General features: G+C 40.2%; 1 protein-coding gene across 1 annotated transcript in view; it reads right to left on the bottom strand.

Moving 5' to 3' along the window:
- Positions 1–23,719, bottom strand: part of CPA6 (carboxypeptidase A6) — a 270,470-nt gene that overhangs the window by 67,351 nt on the left and 179,400 nt on the right. The window contains exons 3-6 of the mRNA XM_043879914.1: positions 14,666–14,790; positions 5,936–6,050; positions 3,740–3,841; positions 1,154–1,255 (exon numbers count right to left, since the gene is read on the bottom strand). Coding sequence (XP_043735849.1) covers positions 1,154–1,255; positions 3,740–3,841; positions 5,936–6,050; positions 14,666–14,790 — 444 coding nt within the window. The remainder of the gene's footprint in view (positions 1–1,153; positions 1,256–3,739; positions 3,842–5,935; positions 6,051–14,665; positions 14,791–23,719) is intronic.

A 23,719-nucleotide genomic window follows, 5' to 3' on the forward strand; every position in this document is an offset into this window, starting at 1 on the left:
TAAAATGGTATTTTAAGAGAATATGAATTGCTGAATACACTGAGTGGGAATACTATGAAAATTTTATTATTACATTATAAAATGGATACTTGTGTGGGCTTGGTAGTGGTGGAGAAGCAGATTTTACAAATTTAGTACATCATTGACATTTGTGAGGCATATTTTCTAAGACTAGGAGAGTCTTCAAAAATCACAAACTGCACTAGGTCACATAATTTTCCCATAAAACATAGTGAAATATAACTGAAATATTTCACTATCTTGTATCAGTGGTTTTCTAGAAGTAATTTCTAGGGTTATTTTCTGGCTTAGAACCTCCTTTCCTTAGACTTCTTCACTTTTATTACCTGTACTAGTAGTTTGTTTTCTTTTAGGAGTCTTTAAAAAAAAAAAAAAACACTAAGAAGTGAAACTGAAAAAGAAAACCATGGAAGTCATTACATTCTTGACAATAGAAAGATATCAGAATGTATTAAGATGTTAGCCCATGAGGCTGACCCACTCTTGGGAGAAGAACACATTCAATATACTAGCCTCATAGGGCTTATGACTTAAATGAAGGCTCCAGAAAATGAGAAACCACTGTGAGTCATCAACCATTAGTCACTGAGAAGCACTGAAACAGTGAATGTTACATCCACAAATGCTAAAGGTCTTTGGTATCTAAATCACAGATCCATAGCAGGAGGGCATCTCTTTATTGCTATAGCATATGTGAGATCATTTTGAAGGAGAACAACAGTCATGTAGAATTTTCCATGCTGAATATCACATGAAAAACTGTTTTGGAACACTATACATTGAATTTTTAGCCTTTTGTCATCTATCAACTACTATGGTTGGTTCCTAATTTGTCATAAATTCATTAACACTCTGAATCTCAAGTTCTTTCTCTGTATTTATTTTTTTAATTTTTTTAAATTTTTTTTAAGTTCTTTCTCTTTAATAAAGGTTGGTAATTCCAGCCTCCAAGGGCAGAGGTGAAGATAATCTGAGCCAGGGTATTGAGAGGCCTTCATAAACATAAAAGCAACCCACAAAATTATGGTGTTATTATCAGGTATCACTCGCTTCACATTCCCAGTTTTGTTCCTTGAGCAGAATAAAAACACTGGCTGGCTCAAATGGACACTGCATAAAGAGTTTAACTTACTTCTTTTACAAACCACTGACAGAAGGCAGGACCAATCCACTCTCTTGCATGAATGCCACAGTCCATCCAGACAGCTCTTCTGTAAGCCCGTGATCTGCCCAGCTGAAAACAAGAGTATTCATAGTTACCAATGCAAGCTTTTATTTTTGGATTCACTATGGTTTCAGCATAATACTTCACTAGAGTTGGGTTCATTAGGTAACCCATAAAAAAGACAAAGAGAGTTCCTATCGATTTCAGAAGTCCAAGCTTGTTGATGCAGAAACTGTAAATTTATTGCCTTAATTACAAATCAAAGAAGTGGAAAATACATAAGGAAAAGGCAGTTGATTAAATAGATGTGCTTTTCCATTTTAGGGCTTCCCAGGTGGCACCAGTGGTAAAGAACCTGCTTGCCAATGCAAGAGATGTGAGAGATGCGGGTTCGATCCCTGGGTTGGGAAGATCCCCTGGAGGAGGGAATGGCAATCCATTCCAGTATTCTTGGCTGGAGAATCCCATGTACAGCGGAGCCTGGAGGGCCCCAGTCCATAGGGTTGCAAAGAGTTGGACATGACTGAAGCGACTTAGCATGCACACATTCCATTTAATATATGTGGCGGTTAAGTAATAAACTGAATTTTTTCCTTCCTTTTCCCTGTCCTTGCCCTCTTTTTCTCAACCCCCCTCCCCATGCAAGGTAACAGAAATATTCCCAAGCAATATCTATTAAAGAAATAGCTATGTCTTGTAGGAAGACAAAGTCAAATTTTACTATAGTACATAAAGGAAACACAAAACAATTTGATTTGTAGAATCAAGCAATAAACTTTTCTTTATAATCCTGCTATATAAATTTCATCTATAACATGGTTTCTTACCCACTAATTTTGACATTGATGGGAGATCTAGTTTTCATTCATTCATTAATTCACTCAACTGATATTAACACTTGAAGAAATTCTTTTAAACATCAGACATGGTGCTTGACCTTGGAGATTCTGAGATGAGAAGATGAGGAATTTATGTGGTAGTGGAGAGGGCAGAAATACCAGCAATTCATCACTATAAGGTGAATATGCAGGAGTTACTCTGGGGACATGGGGTGGTATGTGTCATTTTCCTGGGGAACAAATGAGGGCTTCTCAGAAGAGAAAAGACTTTGAGTACGTGAATAAGACTTGAAGCTTGCCTGGCAGACAAGGGGAAGAAGACATTTATCTCAAGCTTGGAAGAGAAGCTGAGCACACCATGTTTGAGCCAATGCTTCTAAGGCATGAGGAAAGAAGGGAGATGAAGCTGACCCAGAGGCAGGAGGCACATGACATTCCTAGATATGACATTCAGATACGGCTTCATCATGTATTCTATGGGAGGGGTGTGTGTGTGTGTGTGTGTGTGTGTATGTAGATAGGTTAGAGGATGAGAGGATGGGGACTAACGAGGAAGTTCAGTCCTAAGGCTGTGAGTGTAATAGTCCAGGGAGAATAGATCCAGAAACAAGTCTAGGTCAACAGTAGTGAGGACAAGAGAAGAGGTTGTGATAAATCCAGAAGATAGAAGAAAAAAAATTGTCAGTTCGTGTTAGATTTGAAGTGGTTAGAATAAGGAAGAGGAATTCAGGGTGGTTCATGTTTCCTGATCTGGAGCACAGTGGTGCCATCGTGAGTCTGAGGTGCTTTGGTGAATGTCGAGATGAGGATGCCCAGCACTGGAGAGCAGAGTCCACTGAACAGATAAGTCTGGAATGATCGCTGAAACCATGGAGTGGATGTGCTTCCAAGATGGCAGGTAGAGAGCACAGCTGGGGAGAGAATCCTGGGGTCACCAGCACGTAAAGAAAGGACAAGGGAAGAGGATGCTCTGAGATGGGAGGAGAGCCAAGTAGAAGTCATCCAGAAGTTCTAGAGTTGTCGTCGGGGCAAAGGTCAGGGAGGCCAGGGTCTGAATGGTTGGTGAGGAAGTAGAGACAGTGATGTAGGAAAATCTTTTAAGATGTTTGGCTGAGAAGGAATGGAGAGCTGTAGGTGAGTAGCTGGAAGAGAATGCAGGCTCAAGGGCTGGGAGGGACGTATACCTTCTGACACACTTGTATAGTTTTGCATCTGTTCATTGTCAGCAGCACCAACCCACAAATAATTTTGAAGGTCATTATTTTTGAAGTTCATCAGTCACTCTGAATAACTTAGAAATAGTATTCTTTGGAATACTCAATAGCAAAAATTAAATATGGCTCAAAAACTTAAGGGAAATTTTTTTTTCTTAAATTACTGGAAAAAAAGTGAAAGTGTTAGTCACTCAGTCATGTCTGACACCTTACAACCCCATGGACTGACAAGCCCACCAGGCTCCTCTGTCTGTGGGATTATCCAGCCTGGATACTGGAATGAGTTTCCATTCCCTTCTCCAGGGTATCTTCTGCACCCAGGAATCAAACCCGGGTCTCTCGTTTGTAGGCAGATTCTTTACTATCTAAGCCACCAGTCTTAAATTACCAGATGATGTTAAATACGAGACACTATGAAAAACCATTTCACTTCTTTTCCTTATAAGTCAAAGCTACAAAAGATGAATAGTAAATATTCAGTTGCTAATTTATTTTTTTACCTTTAAAACATAAAGAGATCTTCCCTCATATGATTTTCCAATAGAGAACATGTGAATGAGACCTGAATGTGTTTTATTCAAATGATGCATCCAATTTTGAATCTAAAAGCAAATAAATTAAAACCATGTTAGACACACACAATTATGGAGCTTTTAATAAAAGGTAACAGAAAGACAATAGATCTTGGAACTCAAAAAGCATGTATGGAGTATAAAATTTAATGAAAAAGCAATTTTGTAGGCTCAGTTTTCTTCAGGATACTAAAAATTACACTTTATTTTCTGCTCTCATATATAGCTGCTTTGTCTTCATATTGTTCCCTTTTTAAAGCATACCTTTCTATTGCTATTTGTCATTAACATCTTAATGGCAAAATTTTACAGAAAATTAATCAATGTATTCTGGACTCTTTTTAAAAAATAAAAATTTATTTCTATTATCTCCAAGGGTTTAAGAGGAAAAGAAAGAAGTAAGTTTCAGAAAAACCATCCCAACTATTGGAAAGTGTTTAAGTCCTATATATTGTAATTTACCGCTGAACAGAAGATGCTAAGAAAAAGGCATTATCTTTTGCATTTAAAATTTAGTCGATCCAGCCACACATCAGAGGGCATACCATGAATAATTTCCCCAGTAATAGCAATATATTGACACTGATTCATTCATACACATTTATCTGTCATCAGGAAAAGGGTATATTTGAGATGGATAAATAAGGTATTTAGAAAGATGGGTAACATTTCTGACTTAAAAGCCCAATAAAGGAGGAAGGAAGTCACAAAAAAGTGTCCCACAGTTCCAAGATGTGTAAGAGTCTAAAAAAAATATTTGGAAAGTACTCATATTTTCCTTTTTTTCTATTGCTGTTTAGTCTAATGAGCACATGTACACACATACATTTACACATATGTATGTATGACTGACCAACTCAGCACACACACATGTATATGTACTTACCTATATTAATATATTTTAAAATTTTGACCTTTTTCTAGTGCATGTTAATAGCACTTTAATGTGTCAAGTTATCTAAATCCTTTCCATTGCTGCTAACTTCAAGCTTCTAAAAGGTATGTTAAAAACATAAAATATGTGGACGTAATTTTGAAAGTCATTATCAAGAGAACCAAACGTTCTCTCAAGAGTATAACAGGATCTCATTACTTCTATGACTGGCATTCCTTTGCTCAATTCAGAATTCAGGGGAAGAATGAAAAAATGTATGTACTCATTCATTTATTCATTCTGTCAACGACCCTTTATTTGGAAGTCTCTGCTTGCCACTGGAGATACAGTGGTGAACAAGAAAGCAATGGCCAGCTCCCACAGCCCTTGCAGCTTATTAGGAGAGGGAGGCATTAATCAAGTACTTAGTCATAATTAAAAATTATGTTAGGTATCGCATCCATGTACTATGGGTGCAGGTGATATGCAGGGGCTGGGACAGGGAGTTCTGACCTATCTGGGAGAGTAGAATAGCTCTCTTCTTGCACAAACTGAGATTTGAAGAATAACTAGTTGTTGCCCAGAGGTACAATAGCAGCAGTGGGATGGTCCCTATGTTTTCCAGATAAAATAAGTAACAGCAAGCTAACAGGCCCCGAGGAGCCATACATGCAGTTTGGCTTTGGGAGGGCCTCAAATTTGCAGAGGGTATGGGGCCAACATCAAAATTCACTCCGCTGCTCAGCCAAACCATTGCCCTCAAACTCTGGCTAGCTCTACATTCCATGGATTTCCAGTTAGGGTGTTTATTACCATTATTACAGTTGGCCCTCCATATCTTTGGATGCTGACCTGGTGGATACTGAGGGCTGACTGTACCACGCCGTTGTACATGAGGGACTTGAGTATCCACGATTCTGGAATCCACAGGGGGTCCTGCACCCAATGTCCTTTGGATACCAAGGGCCAACTATATAGTAGCATTACCACACTCTTCCATTGCACTTCCTCTGTCCATTGTAGGGGTGGGTTGGGTAAAGCACGTGAAATTAAAATTATTTTGCTACTTCTCGTATATACTTCTCATATAAAATACTTAATGGAAGAGAACTGAGGTGTCTAGACATTGTAAGAGCTTAAGGATTCTTCACATAACTTCTGCCTGTGTCCCCATGCTTCTCCCCAGTCCTAGACCTGAGTGATAAAGATGCACTTGAAAAAAAGCCACAAAAGGTCCTTTGATTACATACCTCTTCTAAGGAGTGATAAACTTCATAATTATATCCAGAGAGGGATCTTCGACTTCTCCAGGCTGGCAAACTACTTCCCTTTTCCAGTACTTTCTGAAGATCTTCTATGAGGATCCTGGATTTGAAATGATAGACATGATTAAAATTAAATGGAGATAATATAAAAATGAGTCAAAAGAAAATCAGGACTGACATTTCTAAAAATACCAAATGTGGGGAAGATGTTCTTTTTCAGAAAATAACAACTCTTAAATAAATGGTGTAATGGATATTAAATGTAAAATTACAGAACAGATGTTTCCAAGTAATAATGATACTAATAATCATCATTGATGGAGTAGCTACAAGAATGGAATCATGGGAACACTTATATTTACTGAGCACCTACCAGGTGGTAGGCACTGTGCTGTGTATTTTATTGGGTGGGTCAAAGGTTTGTTCATGTTTTTCCATAACATCTTACAGAAAGACCTGAATGAACTTTTTGGCTATCCCAATACATACATCAACTTAGTTAATAACAATAAAACCTACCTCATATGGTTATTTCCACTTTGCAAATGGGGAAACCAAGCCTCAAAATGGTTAAGAACTTGCCAATGTCATTCCACTAGTGATGCAAAGCCAGAATTTGAACTTGGAATGTGAACCCAAAATAGACTCAAGTCTGGTGTGACATTTTGAAAAATGAAGCAAGACAAGCTCCTCCACTCCCTTGCCACAGCCTCCTTTTCAGCTGTTTCTATCTGTTCCTGTGCCTTTTGTGACTGAAAGACTTTCCTTATGTTATTATCTAGCATACTTGACCCAGAGCTCAGCAAAGGGAAAGAAGCTGCCAGCTTCAAGAGGAAACAGAAGAAACAACCAGAGTCAGAAAAAGCTACTTTTACTGCCTGACAGTATCAAGGATGCCCAGAGAAGACAAGTTCAGGTAAGCAAAGCGAATGCACTTGGGAATTGAAGGCCGTGGCCAGGGTTGGGGATTATAGGGTCACTGAAATGTGTGGAATAGCTCCAGCTGCAGTCATTGGTATCCTTGATGAGATGTCCGAACTAGATATGGCTAATTCCCCCAGTGCTCATTCACCTCCTCCAACTAGAGCACCATGAAGTAACAAGGTGCTCATTCATTTACTTAAAGACGTTAAAGAGGTTCTCAATGATTTTCCTGGGCTGGACAGGTAGCTAAAACAAGAAGAAAACCAAAAACTTTGCTTTCTTATTTTATATTCCAAAGAACTTGTTGCTTAGTGGTTTCAGTGCTATTAAAACAACATGTAATGGCATCTTTAAACGACTTTCAAAGTTGACCCATGTAAGCCACTTTATTCAAGAAATTCAAGATAATTTTTTGGTCCATGAAAGAAGCAGATTTACTTAGGGTCATGCTGGCTGTAGAACATTCCTTTTGATTTAGTCGTTTGTTATTTACTGAGGACCCACTGTGGACAAAGCATTTAATCGGGAATTTATCATCAGCTTACTGTCCTTTTGGTTTCAATGTTTGACTTTAGAAACATCAAAAATCAAGGTAAGGTGGCATGGCATAGAGCTGGTAAACTCGTTTGGTAGCTGCTTGCTAGGGCTCAAAATACGAGCAGAGTTTAAATTCTCAGCATGAACATGATCTGTATTAGTTCTTTCTTCCCTCAAGGAAACAAGTTATAGATGAAAGTAGGTTTGTATGGGTAAAGAATTTTACAGTATTGCCAGTGTGGCTGTAAAGAACCAAATGAATGTCTTTGTCAATGTCCAGTCTTCTTGTGTTGTGAGCGAATCTGGGGTGGTCAAGAAAAATCAAGTATGATTAGAGCTGAGATGGTTATAAACTGTCAACAAATTCCAGTTACTGCAGGCAATCTTCAGCTATGATTCCCTCACCAATACCATCTATCCATTTCTCCTGGGTACTTTTATCTCTTTCAGGAAACTAAGGCGGTGGATGAGGGGGTAGTAAATAGACTTGCCAAAGCCAGCAAACTACAGAAGTATCTCCTTCTGAAGTTTCCATTTAAAAACATAAGACACACAAACACACAAAAGTTTTCAAAGGTATAAAGACCTTTACAGAATGTTTACAAAATGAAGCTCCAGTGTATTGTTTTTGTATTATTTCCAAAGTGGGCAGACTTTTTAAGTATAAACAAACCCAGATAATTTGTTTCCCCTTAAGGCAAGAGCGGGCTTCCCAGGTGGCTCAGTGGTAAAGAACCTACCTACCCGTGCAGGATATGCAAGAGATGCCAGTTCAGTCCCTGGGTCTGGAAGGTCCCCTGGAGAAGGAAATGGCAACCCACTCCAGTATTCTTGCCTGGAGAATCCCATGGACAGAGGAGCCTGGTGGGCTATAGTTCATGGGGTCGCAAAGATCAGACACGACTGAAGCGACTGAGCAGGCACAAGGTCATTCTTCATATTCACCACCAGAAAATTTCTGAAGTTCTGATGCTGGCCCATCTGTTGGTTTGGCACTGTACCCCTTCAGAAGCTAATATTTCCCCAGGAGTTTCAGTATGAAAAATCATCCTTCTGAATGAAATCTTTATCAGTCGATAAATGACTTAACATATTACTAATAATATGATGAAATGCCCATTCAGAGAATAGTCAGAATAGTTCTAATTGATAATTGCTTCTATACAAGATTTACTGTAATATTTTCTAACAAGTGTTGTAACCAAAGTAAGAAAATTATGAAGTTTTTCATTTTGAGGCTGTGGAATCAATCTAGTTGGGTATTAGCTTCTTTGATGAATCAATGCTTAAGCTTCTCAGTCTTGTTTTGAAATTTCCCGGTGCCCTCAATTGAGCTGGTCCTCGGAGCTCTGCTGTCTAGCCATTCATTTAGGCCAGTGATTCTCAAGATAGGCTGCTTTAAAAATCACCCAAGAGCTTTAAAAAGATGCCACACCGAGCACTACTTACACAAGAATCTGTGTGCAAAGGTATCAGGCCTTTCTGAAAAGCTCACAAGGTGATTTTAATACATAGTCGAGCTCAAATTTAGGCTAACAATCTGAAAACCAGTAATCTAGGCTAATTAATCTGGAAACTGACTGCTCTCAGTCTTCTCAGTTTCCACATTAAATAAAAATGGAAGAAAGCATTAGAATATGGCCGGTCTTTGCATCCTCTTTCCTCCTGAGTGTCCATGCTGGGTGTGGTCAGAAGCATCTATCCCTCCTCTCTCTTTGGATCTCCTGTATTGAAAGGGCTGGGAGGCTGAAAAGTACTTTTCCTCGACTCTCATGTAGCTACGGTTCTGGGTACGAATCTGTGAACCCTGCCAAGAGAGGAAGTTAAGAATGGGGCGGAGGCCATCTCCTGCGGGTGTGACCATGTCGAGGTGGCAGAAACATGACCGTTGAGAGGGTATCAGGTGTCTGGACTCAGAACCCACCAGCTGGGCTGTCACACCAGGTCTGGCCCCGTTTTTCTTGTCAAAGTGGCCAACTGGAAACCAGTAGATTGATGAGAAGCCCATGAAATGGGGTCCAAATGGCTTTTTTTTTTTTTTTTAAACAGCTGTAGTTTCTTAGTTTCCTTATGGCTAATTACTATTTTTATTCTAATCATGTGTATGCTCAGTTGTGTCTGATTCTTTGTGACCCCGTGGACTGTAGCCCTCCAGGTTCCTCTGTCCATGGAATTCTCCAGGCAAGAATACTGGAGTAGGTTGCCATTTCCTTCTCCAGGGGATCTTCCTGACCTAGGGATCGAACCCACATCTCTTGCATCCCTGCATTGGCAGGCAGATTCTTTACCACTGTGCCACCTGGGAAGCCCCAGTGTGTGGCATATGCTTCCTTAAAAAGTCAACATGCCAAAGTGTACTGTATCAAGCCTTTTTAATGTGATTATATCTTCATTGAGTTGTTTTCCTTTTGAAATAGTCAAAGATTTTTTCTAGATCTATTAAGAACTTTATACAAGTGATATTATCACTTAGTACAAAATCACCTCCCCAAAGCTTCTAGGGTGGACAAGGGAGTGTATGTCAAACTTTGAAATTCCATTGCCATTTTTTTTTAAACAGGTATTCAGTTTACAAAATCATTGAATTTTTTTTTTAGCAAAAGGAATCATTTCCTAGGTCATGTCGTTAAGAGGGGTTGATCACCCAGGGGCCAGACACATGGGGCCACATTGTCTCTGCTATAAAGATGAGTATATCTATACATTATGTATAGTTGTACAGAGTAAATTATAATCTTTGGAAAAATACCCCAGGCTACAATAATATAGCTCAATTAGAATGATCTCTACCTACCAGCCTTGGGGAATTTAATTGACTTACATATTATTATCTTCATGCCAACAAAATGAATAATTCTAAATGATTGCTCTCCAGGAGGAGACCACTGGTTTAAAACTCTCATTTTTAAAAACTCTATTCTCTGTGGTATAAAGGGTGATATTTTATTCTATAGCAGTTCCACATGACCTATGTTGAATGATTTGAAATAGAGACTTGTTAAAATAACTGGTATATTCTTTTCTTCCAAATAATAATTAATGAAGCATTTGAGTTTTTTACTGAGGACCTGTAGAAACAAGCTCTTCCCTGCTAGGCATTCAGAGAATCAAAGCCTGCCTTCAGAGCTACAGCAATGACTAAAATGTGTTCAATATGAACAATGGTTTTATGCACAGCTGTGACTCTGCCCTGTTATGGAGGTACAGATAAAATACCTTTCTGCAAAAAGCCCATCAGTACTTTCATAAAGCTGTGCCTATCGCTCTGAGAGCCAAATATCTCTGGGATGTTACTGCCCCATTGAACCCTCTGTCCCAGCCTTTCACAGAGACTAGAGCTCTCTTCCTTGACTGAGAGAGCCATGAACCCTTCCTTGGCCTCACCAGGGATCTCTGTGTCAGTTCTGACAGTAAAAACACTAGCTTAAAAGTTGGAGTATTTGAAAGGTTGTGTGTGCTCTGTTGTGTCTGGCTCTCTGCGACCTCATGGACTGTAGCTGGCCAGGCTCCTCTGTCCATGGGATTTTCCAGGCAAAAATACTGGAGTGGGTTGCCATTTCCTTCTCCAGGTGATCTTCCTGACCCAGAGATCAAACCTGCATCTTTTGTGTCTCCTGCACTGGCAGGTGGGTTCTTTACCACTAGTAGCACCTGGTTAGTCATTTACAATTGTGGCCAAAATCATAGGGTTCCAAACCAATAGTAAGTCACTCCTTCCCATCTCACTCATTCACTAGCCTGCATTTCTCCCCTCAGATTTTGCACTTTCTCTCCATCTCTTACCCCACTCCTTTGCTTTTGTGCCCTCTGGAATTCTCTTTGATCGTAAATAAAATTCCTACATTCTCCAGTCTCTTTAGAGAACTCCCTCTTCTCATATTTTTGCACCAGCAGAAACTGGACTCGTTCAAGGACCCAGACTCTTTGGTGACTTTCTCTTCTCCTACTTTGTCAGCATCCTCCTGGGTACCATTGGTACTGCTCCGTTAACCTTCTAACTTCCGGGAAAAGCTCATCCTCCCTTCAGCATTGTGCCATTCCTGGTTGCTTACCTCTAACTCCTGGCTCCTCCCTGCTACCTCCTTCTCAGGAACACATTCTCTTTCCCCACCTCTAATCTTGCCATCAGCCAAGGAAATTCAAGATTGCTGAGATGGCTTTATGGTGATTAACCTCACTCTCTCTTGCCTGCATCAGCCTCAATGATCTCCATTCCACTTCCGCCATCTCCTTCATTGCTACCCCTATAATCCTGTCACCAGCCACAAGTATTCTATTCCAGAACTCTTAATGTCCAGCAGCCTACACTTTATCAAAACGTGTTTCCTTCCAACTTGTTGCCCTCCGTCACACTATACCTGTTTTCACTGTAAATATCTTAATGACCTGATTCTTCCATTTTGTCCCATCATTTAAAACGAAAATTTTCTTTTTATCGGAATATAGTTGCTTTACAAAGTTGTTGGTTTCTGCTGTACAGTGAAGTGAATCAGTTAAACATATATCCACTTTTTAGATTCTCTTCCCATATAGGTCATTACAGAGTATTGAGTAGAGTGCCCTGTGCTATATATACAGTTAGGTCCTTTGTTGTTGTTGTTTAATCGCTAAGTCATGTCCAACGCTTTTTTGACCCCATAGACTGTAGCCCTCCAGGCTCCTCTGTCCATGAGATTTCCCAGGCAAGAATACTGGAGTGGGTTGCCATTTCCTTTTCCATGGGATCTTCCTGACCCAGTGATTGAACCCACGTCTCTTGCATCCCCTGCATTGGTAGGCGGATTCTTTACCACTGAGTCATCAGGGAAGCCCCACAGTAGGTCCTAGTTTATATAGTTAATTAGTCATCTAGTTTATTTATAGTAGTGTGTATATGTATATGGGCTTCCCTGGTGGCTCATCTGGTAAAGAATCGCCTTCAATGCAGGAGACATGGGTTTGATCCCTGGGTTGGGAAGATCCCCTGGAGAAGGGAAAGACTACCCACTCCAGTATTCTGTCCTAGAGAATTCCATGGCCTGTATAGTCCATGGGGTTGCAAAGAGTCAGACATGACTGAGCGACTACCATGGTGGCTCAGAGGTTAAAGCGTCTGCCTGCAATGCTGGAGACCTGGGTACGATCCCTGGGTCAGGAAGATCCCCTGGAGAAGGAAATGGCAACCTACTCCAGTATTCTTGCCTGGAGAATCCCATGGACGGAGGAGCCTGGTAGGCTACAGTCCACATGGTCGCAGAGTCAGACACGACTTCACTTTCACTTATATATCATTCACTATAGAGAACAGTATGGAGGATCCTTAAAAAGCTAATAGAGTTACCATATGTCCAGCAATTCCATTCCTGGGCACATATCTGAAGAAACCATAATTCAAAAAAATAACATGCACCCCAATGTTCTATCATTCTTCCTAGACCCTCCTGTAATCTAGACTATCCAGATTAGACCCCATGGTTGAATACCTGGGCTAGCATCTCACTAGAAACCTTAACTTCCTTGTCACCTTGAGCTTTTTTGTGGTTCTAACCAACAAAACGTCAACTCTGAATCAGTGCTACAGTCTTTCATCTCTGCAACAACCACTTTTATTGGTTCCTACCCCATTTTTTCTCTTGGCAACACTCTTTAACTCCTATTTCTTTATTCTAAGTAGATAAATTTTGCTTCTCAGTTCATCCAGAAAACTGGGCTATTAGTTATGATCTCCTGCCCTGTTTCCCTGGTGACTCAGATGGACGCACAAGTTGTGGGTTTGATCCTTGAGTCAGGAAGATCCTCTGAAGAAGGAAATGGCTACCCCTGCAGTATTCTTGCCTGGAGAATTCTGTGGACAGAGGAGTCAGGTGAGCTACAGTCCACGGGGTCACGAGTCAGACATGACTGAGCCACTAGCACTACTACTACAATCTCTTTAGCCTGTCGACTCTCTTCTCCACAATCTTAACTAGACCCACATTTACCTCTTTGGTCTTATAGGATAAGGTACTTTTCCTACCATTTAAAACTACTCCCTCACCTATGCATTCTGTCTTTCATCATCAATTGCCTCCTTCCGTGCTGGTCAGAGTGCCTTCAGGCCATAGTTGGCCCCTCCCCACACTCCAAATCTCAGGCAGTCCCTGATTTAGCATCTTCCTCATCTCTGCCCTCTCCCTATTGTAAGTTCTAAGAGTCACAGAGTAGTCGGCTCTGCTGCTGTGTTCTCACATCCTGTTCACTTCTCTGTCTTCTGCTCTTAACACTCTAATCCCACCATCAGGGTTACCAGTGCAACTTCCATTGCCAAATCCGAAGGTAACTGATCAGTCCTTTTCTTGCATGAGATCACTATGGCACCAGGAGCCACTGACATCCCTTATCTCAAAAGATTTTGTTTCTTATTTGATGACTAGGACTATCTTTCAGCAGTTCCACACTCACTGCTTAACTAATACTGTAAAAAAAAAAAAAAAAAAAACAACTCAAAGTATTCAAATCTATCCACTTGGTCACCAAAGACAGAAGACTTGGAATCACCCAAGAGTTCTTCCTCTTCCACCTACATCCCAACAAACGCAGAGTCCAGGTGGTTTTGCTTCTGAAATATTTTTTGGAATTCTCTTTTGATCCCACCACTCTGGTCCTGACTCGGGGTCCTCATTCTCTCACCTGGATTGCTGCTGTAGTCTCCTCCTACGCGCCTCCACCGTTACAGGATGTGGCTCCCTTGCTCACATCCTACAATTGTGCAGCATCACCCATAAGATGAGGTCTGAGTTCCTAACTCTGAACAGCAGCTTCCCACAACCTGGCCCCTCCAACACCTTTTCTTCCTACTCCCTGATCTGCACCAGTTCCCTGCGCACATACTGTGTTGCTTCTTGCCTGTTCCCCTCTGCCTTCAAGGTCCCAAGTCTCATCCTTTGTCCAACTGATGCAGCTCCTGCAGAGTTTGGCTTTTGTCTGCCCGTCTATGCATCCATCTTCTAGGCATGGATAAACTCCTCTCCTCTCCTCACACAGTAAAACCGTCCCATGTGTACACTGATTACTTAGGTGAGTGATAAAGAAGTGTGATTGCTCCCCCTCCACCATTACACTAAGAAAGAAGCTCATGACTGGCAAATAAGAACTGTGCCATATCCATGTTGGCTTCCCCAATGTGAAAAACAGAACCTGAAACATTATTGTTGGCATTTAAGACATAACCTAAATACAGTTGCCACTCAATTCAACTGAGTATAAATGAATTAAGCAATGAAAAAGCATGCTTACTTGTACTGGATGTTGGCTTCCTGTAGGAAGGTTAACAGGGCTCGGGAGCCATTGTGGGGAACGTGGACATCAGTGACTATTCCCTGTGATATCTGGGAGACACCTCCGGGCTGCCACAGGTCCACCTGTAGTGCAGGAACCAACCTATAATTCACAGTCAATGTCGGTGGGGAAAGATCCATGCCACAGTGTCAAACACATCATCTTGTTGGCTTACAGCAATACCAAAGCCTTTTTAGAATCAGACTCAAGGCTTTCATCATCAGGGTCAAACTCTGAGTTGATTCTGAATTTAGTGTCCAAATGATATCACATCCATATAGAATCTGATCATAATTTACAAGTAATAAATACCAATCTATTAGTCATAAGATAAAAATGAGATAAACTAGTTTTAAGTATGACTTTGATATTGTTTAAGATAAAAATGAGATAAACTAGTTTTAAGTATGAGTTTGATATTGTTTAAAATTATTTACTGCACTAATGTTTGTATAATAGCAAGAAAGAGGAATACATAGATGACCCTTCATCTACTAGAAAGCAGATTGTGGTCCCTTGACCACATTCACTATCTTTAAATGGAGTGCTCCCCTAATGCTGCCTCCTCCCATGACGCAAGCTTTCTCACCGATTCAGACTCAGCTTTCACATGCCAATAGAAACATCCCTTTCTCAGGTGGCAGTAGTTGGGGTACTTGTCAGCCAGGGCAGGACTCCTTGTCACAGTTCTTAGAGAATCTCATGTGTCTGTCATCATGTGTGCCTCTTCCCAGAATGAAAGCTCCATGAGGGCAAAGGATTTGTCTGCTTAGTTACCAACCCATTCCAAGTGCCTGGCATAGTGCCTTGTGCATCTTAGCAACTCAGTCATTATTTGCTGCATAAATGCAGACCCTATGGGGTAATTGACTGCATGTTCATCACTCATTCAGTGTTTTGCAGAAAAGCAAAAGATCACTGTTTGGCTTACAGTAGAGTCTGTGGTACACTGTCTAGGGCTCCATGTCTAGTAGGAGCTGCACATTCATTGAAAGAATGAATTGAACTCAGCTGGGATGGAGGAGAGCCTCAATTCTATACATGCCAAGAGCTGCACTTTCAGTAAGGCACAGTTTGTCTTTATAGGTCATGTCCATGTCTTCTGTTTGGGACTCCCTCTTCCTGCATTTCTGGACTTGATCTGTTGCAGGATCATGCAACCCTCACTCAGTTGCGTCTTTGTGACCCCATGGACTGTAGCCCACCAGGCTCCTCCATCCATGAAATTCTCCAGGCAAGAGTACTAGAGCAGGTTGCTATTTTCTTCTCTAGGGGATCTTCCCGACCCAGTGATTGAACCTGAGTCTCCTGTATTGCAGGCAGATTTTTTACCATCTGAGCTACCAGGGAAGTCCCCTGAAACAGAGGCATTTATTTTGGGGACAAAAAGAGTTTACCTGTTTTCTTTCAGGCAGTTGACTCCTCCACTAACTTGCAAGGGTAAGTCTAACGCAGCTAACGTGCTAGTCCAACAAGCATAGGACGACAGAAGTGTGGGGCTGGGAGGGGTGCTGAGAGGTCATTTGATCCATCTGCCAGCCCTTGGGCAAGGATACGTCCAGGCCTGGACCAGACTGACCCCAGTCGATGCATCTAAACCACATCTTTTATGTTTCCCAAAAACAAGAGTCGATGCTATCCTAATTTAACTCATATCCACATTTAACCAGATTTTCAGTCATTTTCTTAATCTGTTACACTCAAGCACACTTTTTTTTTGTCTTGTTCCATTCTTCAGAGGGGGAATGACTGGTTTCTTGCTTTTGTGAGACAAAGTACCTTTCTGTCTTCCACTTTTATTTGTATGTTAAGACTTTCTAATCCTTTAATCATCTTTGCCTCTAAACCCATTACAGAGACAGATTTTGCTGTTAAGGTGTATCACCTAATACCTGTGGAGATGAGGAAATAGAGCTGTATTTAGAGGGTGGAGAGCCACAGGAACCTGAAATATCCGAATAACCACTCTGGTGATGAGTCTGTGAGTGCTGTTTTCTGGGGCATATGCTAAAATAAGAATCCTCATTCCACAGAAGAGCGTAGCATAGGAAAATTCCATGGAAGAAACATCCCCTACTGCCTGACCTGGAGAAGCCTTCCTAGGAAACGTCACCAGAAAGCAGTTGGTCTAAAAGAAACCAACAAAAAAGAATCGGGAAAAGATCAGGAAGTATATTTTGTTTTGGTATTAGTAAACTAAAATGAATTACCAGATTTTTCTCCAGTAATGTTTTAGAGAAAGGGTACTTGGTTAAGTTACATGGATATTTCAGTCTTGGGTGGCAGGCTGACACCTACAGTGAGATACAGGAGACTCCTATGTCTAAGTTATAGTAATAGTTCTGTAATACTCATATGAGATTTGTAAAGTGCCACCCACTTTATAGGTAGTTCTAATCTTTTCTATAAGACCTTGGGAAATGAGTTAATTGTGGATACAGTTTATGAACAAGATGACTCAGGTTCAGAGAGGCAAAGTCCTTTCCCAAGGATACAGGGCTACCGAATGGTATTATAGAATGTGCTTAATTCCAGTACCCATCATTTACTGACTGGGTAAGTATCTCCAGGATTTCCTGTGAATATCCCAGAGCTAGAAACAACTTCCAATTTCCTGCCTTAGTGTTCAGAGGGTCTGCTTGGCGGCTTTCACATCCTGGTCTTTCCCATTAAGGGCTTTTTGCCCTATGAATTCTATATGCTGGTATTTCAAAGTTCTAATCAGTCCACTGTGGGCAGGTTACCATCAGTCATTTGCTTAGGGCCGGAGCCCATCTGGATGAAGTGATGAACTGTCTCTGAGCAGAAAAGCTGGGTGACCCTGAATAGTGACCACAACATAGAATCAGCAGCTGGGTCAGGATGGCCTAAGGCTGTTTGCAGACCGGCTGTCTCAGGTCTTTACTGCCAAGGCCAACTGATATTTCAAGGAAAGGATGCTCCTCTGCAGAGTTTCTCACCTTGGAACTGGGTGGTTGTTCCCATGCATTCCTTTCCTTCTATGACCACCAGTCACAGCCAGATCTGTTTAAGAGGTGGAGGAAGTTTAATGTAAAAGTTCACAGAATGGACTCGGGAATCCAACGACTCTAGGCTGGAATGCTAGCTCTGGCAGCATGGGCTGTGTGACTTTGGATGAGGTTTTAACATTTCTGGGGGGCTTCCCTCATAGCTCAGTTGGTAAAGAATCCACCTGCAATGCAGGAGACCCCAGTTTGATTCCTGGGTTGGGAAGATCTGCTGGAGAAGGGAAAGACTACCCACTCCAGGATTCTTGGGCTTCCCTTGTGGCTCAGCTGGTAAAGAACCCGCTTGCAATGGCAGGAGATCTGGGTTCAAACCCTGGGTTGGGAAGATCCCCTGGAGAAGGGAAAGGCTTACCCACTCCAGTATTCTGGCCTGGAGAATTCCATGGACTATACAGTCCATGGGGTTGCAAAGAGTTGGACACGACTGAGCGACTTTCACTTTCACTTAACATTTCTGAGTCTTAGTTTCCTCATCCAGACTGTGAAGATAATTTTAAAACCTACTCATAGGTTTTTTTTTTTGTGTGTGTAAGATTAACTGGAATAATAGAAGTAAAACACATAGCAGAGAGCCTGACATAGTGACAGCTTGAAAACCCTTAACTATTTGTTGTTGCTATTGTTACCTGAAAAGTACCTGGGTGGCCAACATGGTGGAGTAAGAGACCTTGCTTCACACAAGGGCACAGCAAAATTACAACAATTTACAGGGCAGCTATCAATGAAAATGACAGGAAATGCAGGAAAGTGTTTCACAACGAAAGGTATAAGGAAGGAACCACAGTGAGACAGTAGGATGAATGGAGATGCAGTATAGTCAAGACCACACCCCTGGGTAGGTGACCCACAAGCAGGAGGATAATCACAACTGCAGGAGTTCTTCCCAAGGAACAAGGGATCTGAACCTCACTTTGGGCTCCTGCAAAGGAAACTGAGCCCCCAGAATGTCTGGCTTTGAAGGCCAGTGTAATGGGGACTCTCCCTGGGGACACAGATGCTGGTGGCAGGCGTTTTGAGGACCTCATGGCACCATGAGGACATGGCTGCTAGCAGACTTCATTTTGTAGTCTTTCCTCTAGTTTATTAGTGCAGGGTGCTCACCTGCCCACCATGTAAGCAGCCTAGTGAGCTGAGGCAGGGCTATAGCCTTGAGAGCAAATGCTTTAAAAAAGGAACAATTAGAGAATAAAAAAGAGCAGAAAATTATAATCCAATAGAATCATTAGAAAAAAGTTGAGAAAATTTCCCAGAATGTGGAGCAAAATTGTAAAAAGATGGAAAATAGAGAAAATACAGGAAAACAAATCATAGGCCCAACATCTGGTGAATTAAGAGTCATAAAGACAGATTAGAGAAGAAGGGAGAACTCAGATCAACAGATAAGGATTTTTAGAATATCAGGAATAAAGACAAGATCCTAAAAGTTTTTGGACAGTGTATGCTAATGACCCTGCCCCCGATGCTAGGAGACCTGGGTTTGACCTTGGGATGCGAAGAGCCTCTGGAGAAGGAAGTGGCTACCCACTAAAGTATTGGAAGAAAAGTTATGACCAACCTAGACAGACTATTAAAGAGCAGAGACATTATTTTGCTAACAAAGGTCCATCTAGTCAAAGTTACGTTTTTTTCCAGTAGCCATGTATGGATGTGAAAGTTGGACCATAAAGAAAGCTGAGCACCAAAGAATTGATGCTTTTGAACTGTGGTGTTGGAGAAGACTCTTGAGAGTCCCTTGGCCTGCAAGGAGATCCAACCAGTCCATCCTAAAGGAGATCAGTCCTGAATATTCATTTAGGACTGATGCTGAAGCTCCAATACTTTGGCCACCTGATGTGAAGAACTAACTCATTGGAAAAGACCCTAATGCTGGGGAAGATTGAAGGCAGGAGGAGAAGTGGACGACAGAGGATGTTGGTTGGATGGTATCACCAACTTGATGGACATGAGTTTGAGCAAGATCTAGGAGTTGGAGATGCACAGGGAAGCCTGGCATGCTGTAGTCCAGCACGCATGGATTGCAAAAAATTGGATATGACTGAGCAACTAAACTGAAAGTATTCTTGCCTGGAGAATTCCAAGGACAGAGGAGCCTGGGAGGCTACAGTCCATGGGGTCACAAAGAGTTGGACACAACTGAGCAACTAACACTTTCACACTAATGACCAACTAGCCATGGGATTTACTTTTCCAGCAATACAGAGAGCTAGAAAACCTTAACACTCTTCTGTTGCAAGATAGCTAGAAAAAGCTGAATAAAATATAGCTACCATTCCTTTAAAAGTAGAGTGGAATTCCCCCAAATGTAAAGCTAAATTCCCAGGAGCCTAACAAAGAAGAAAATGTCATTTAGAGCTGTGTGCACTTGAGCCGTGATGGTATCAGAATTGTGGGAATATGTCACAACCACAACGGAAATCAGGCTGAGATCTGGGGTCCAAAGTTCAGAGTTGGAACCAAGCTTCTAGTATAAAACTAGACCTTCAAAGGGCAATAGCCTCAGTTAAAGAGTAGGAATTAACAACTCCACACCAGTAAGATTTGATAAGGAGGCACTTTGTAGTAACAAATGCAAGACCTCTCCAGACAAAGATGTACCCTCAAGCCAGGCCATGCAGAATTCTTTCATCTGAAACTTTGCTGAAGAAGAGTTCATGAGAAAAAATATATAGAACACACGATCAAGGTATCTACTCTAAGTAAAAGCCAACAAATCCAACTCATAGCTAGAATGCTCAACTTGAGATCTTCATAGGGTCTAGAAGACTGGCTAGACAAAGTTCCTGAGAAAGAAAGGAAATGAAAGATACTTTGATGGGGTTATCGATTCCCTATAGATGGAATATTTCAGACAAATGGGAAAGGTAAAGGAGTTCCGAGGGAAGTACAATGTCTGCAAGGCACAAAAGCACAGAAAAAGCATACAAATACTAAGGATAAAAGCTAGTATAACTATATTAATAGCAAAACACTTGGGGCAAAACCATTTTTGGGGGATAATGTATTAATATATATACATATCACTATATATAATGTAGAAATATAAAAATATCTTTATACATATGTATGTACATATGTACATCCATACATACTAATAAAATTCTCAGTTTACTGGGAAGATATAAATGCTACTAATCTGAATGCATTCAATTAAACGGCATCAAAATATGTATTGCAAAAATGGATATCATAAGGATTTTAAATTAAAAATCTTCTATCTCAGTAACCAAAAGATCAGACTTGCTTCCCAAGCACACTTGGAATTTTTATGAAAATTAACTCAATACCAGGCTATAAAACAAGTTTCAACAAATGTCAGAGAATTCATGTCAAACAAATGTTCTCTGATTACAATGTAATTAAATTTAGAAATCAGTGACAAAAATATATCTACATTTAGAAATTGAGAAAAGAGACTTTAAATAACTTGTGGGTTAAGAAAGACACTGAAGTAAAGTTGCAACTAAATCAAAACTAAATAGGACATTTCTAAGAAATTTATCACCTTAAATGATCCTGTTGCAGAAGAATAAAGATGAGAAATTTATGAGTCTTATGTCTAAATCAAAACTTAAAAAAAGAACAATAGTATAAACCACAAAAGAATAGAATACAGGGCATTTAGGAAAAAAGAGGATACATTAGTGAAAAGGAAAAAAAAAAAAGTAATGGTGAGGCTCACCAAAACCAAAGTTGGTCTTTGAAACATATTTAAAATATAAAACTTGTTAGCACAATTGCTTAAGAGCAAAAGAATGAAGGTTCAAGTGACCAATATTATTAATAGTGATGAGACAGTCATAACCTGAGAAAAAGAATGATAAGCCAATTTTACTTATAAACATAGGTGCCAACCCTAGAAATGTATGTTAGTAAACTATAGAAAAAGGTATTAATGTCATGACTGAATGCAATTAGTTTATCTTTAGTGTATTTCATTATATCGATAGTAATATATTAAAGAAACTATATGATCATATCAATACACTCAGAAAGATAACTTTTCAAAGTCCTATGTCTATTAATTATAAAATATATATATATAGAAATTAATACTGAAAAGCAGATTTCCTTAGCCTATTAAATACTATCTACCAAAAATATTCAGCAGGCATTTGCATACAGGAGTAGCATTAGAAGCATTTATTTTAAAGTCAGAAACAAAGTAAATGTACTTTAACGCCAATTCCACAGATTCTCATTCTGAGGGTCATGGCCAGCAGAGGAATAAAGGAAAAAAAAAGGCTAAGAGCTAGAAGGGAAGAAATAAGACTGTCATTATTTACAAATCACTGTGTACAGAGAAGGCAAGGGAGTCAACACAGGTAAACCATGAAAATTCAATGATCAGCAGCATTTAGAGATATAATGTCAAAGTAAATATATACACATACATTACTGTAAGACCAGACACTATAAAACTCTTAGAGGAAAACATAGACAGAACACTCTGATGTAAATCCCAGCAAGATCTTTTTTGACCCACCTCCTAGAGAAATGAAAATAAACAAATGGGACCTAGTTAAACTTAAAAGCTTTTGCGCAGCAAAGGAAACCATAAACAAGACAAAATACAACCCTCGGAATGGGAGAAATTACTTGCAAACAAAGCAACTGACAAGGGATTAATCTCCAAAATATACAAATAGCTCATGCAGCTCAATAACAAAAAACCAAACAAACCAATGAAAAAAATGGATGGAAGACCTAAACAGACACTTCTCCAAAGACGACATACACATGTCAACAAATACATGAGAAGATGCTCAACGTGTCTAATTATCCCAGAAATACAAATCAGAACTACAATGAGGTATTACCTCACACCAGTCAGGATGGCCATCATCAAAAAATCTCCAAACAATAAATATTGGAGAGGATGTGGAGAAAAGGGAACCCTTCCCTACATTGTTGGTGGGAATGTAAATTGGTACAGTCACTGTGGAGAACAGTATGGAGGTTCCTCAAGAAAACTAAACATAAAACTACTATATGACTCAGTAATCCCACTCCTGGGCATATTCTCAGAGAAAACCATAATTCAAATAGATACATGCACCCCAGTGTTCATTGCAGCACTATTTACAATAGCCAGGACATGGAAGCAACCTAAATGTCCATCAGCAGAAGAATGGGTAAAGAAGATGTGGTGTATGTATATATAGATATATGTATACACACATAATGGAATATTACTCAGCCATTAAAAAGGAATAAAATAGCGCCGTTTGCAGAAATATGGATAGACCTAGAGACTGTCATACAGAGTGAAGTATGTCAGAAAGAGAAAAACAAATATCATATAATATCACATATATGTGAAATCTAGAAAAATAGTACAGATAAATTTATCTGCAAAGCAGAAATTGAGACACATGTGGAGAACAAACTTATGGATACCAAGGATGGAAGTGGGCGTGGGATGAACTGGAAGGTTGGGATTAACATATGTACACTACTATAGATAAATAATGAGAATCTACTGTATAGCACAGGGAACTCTACTCAATGCTCTATGGTGACCTAAATGAGAAAGAAATCTAAAACAGGGAGGAGTATATGTATATGGATAACTGATTCACTTTGCTTTACAGCAAAAACTACCAACATTGTAAAGCTATATATGCCAATAAAAAATTTAAAAATGTGTATTTGATGGGCCTTGAAATATCTCCATAAAATAGCATTAAGTGAAAAAGTGGGTTATTAGAATAGTAGGTTTAGGTGATGTCACCAAAATGGTGACACAGGAGACCCCAGCCTCCATCTTCCAACAAAAATCAACAATTAGCCAGATATCCATGAATAAAAACAGCTCGGAGTGAGCTCTGGAGTCTACTTAAGAAGTTTCAGCAACACAGTGGAACAACAACAACAAAATGGGAATAACTGCACAAGAAGACAAGAAAGTCAGCTTCATTTTGCCTGCATCATCCCAGCCAAAAACCAGCACTGCCCAGTATCAAGAGGGAATATCCCAGCAAGA

Source organism: Cervus elaphus, chromosome 21 (assembly GCF_910594005.1).
Source record: "Cervus elaphus chromosome 21, mCerEla1.1, whole genome shotgun sequence".
NCBI lineage: Eukaryota > Metazoa > Chordata > Mammalia > Artiodactyla > Cervidae > Cervus > Cervus elaphus.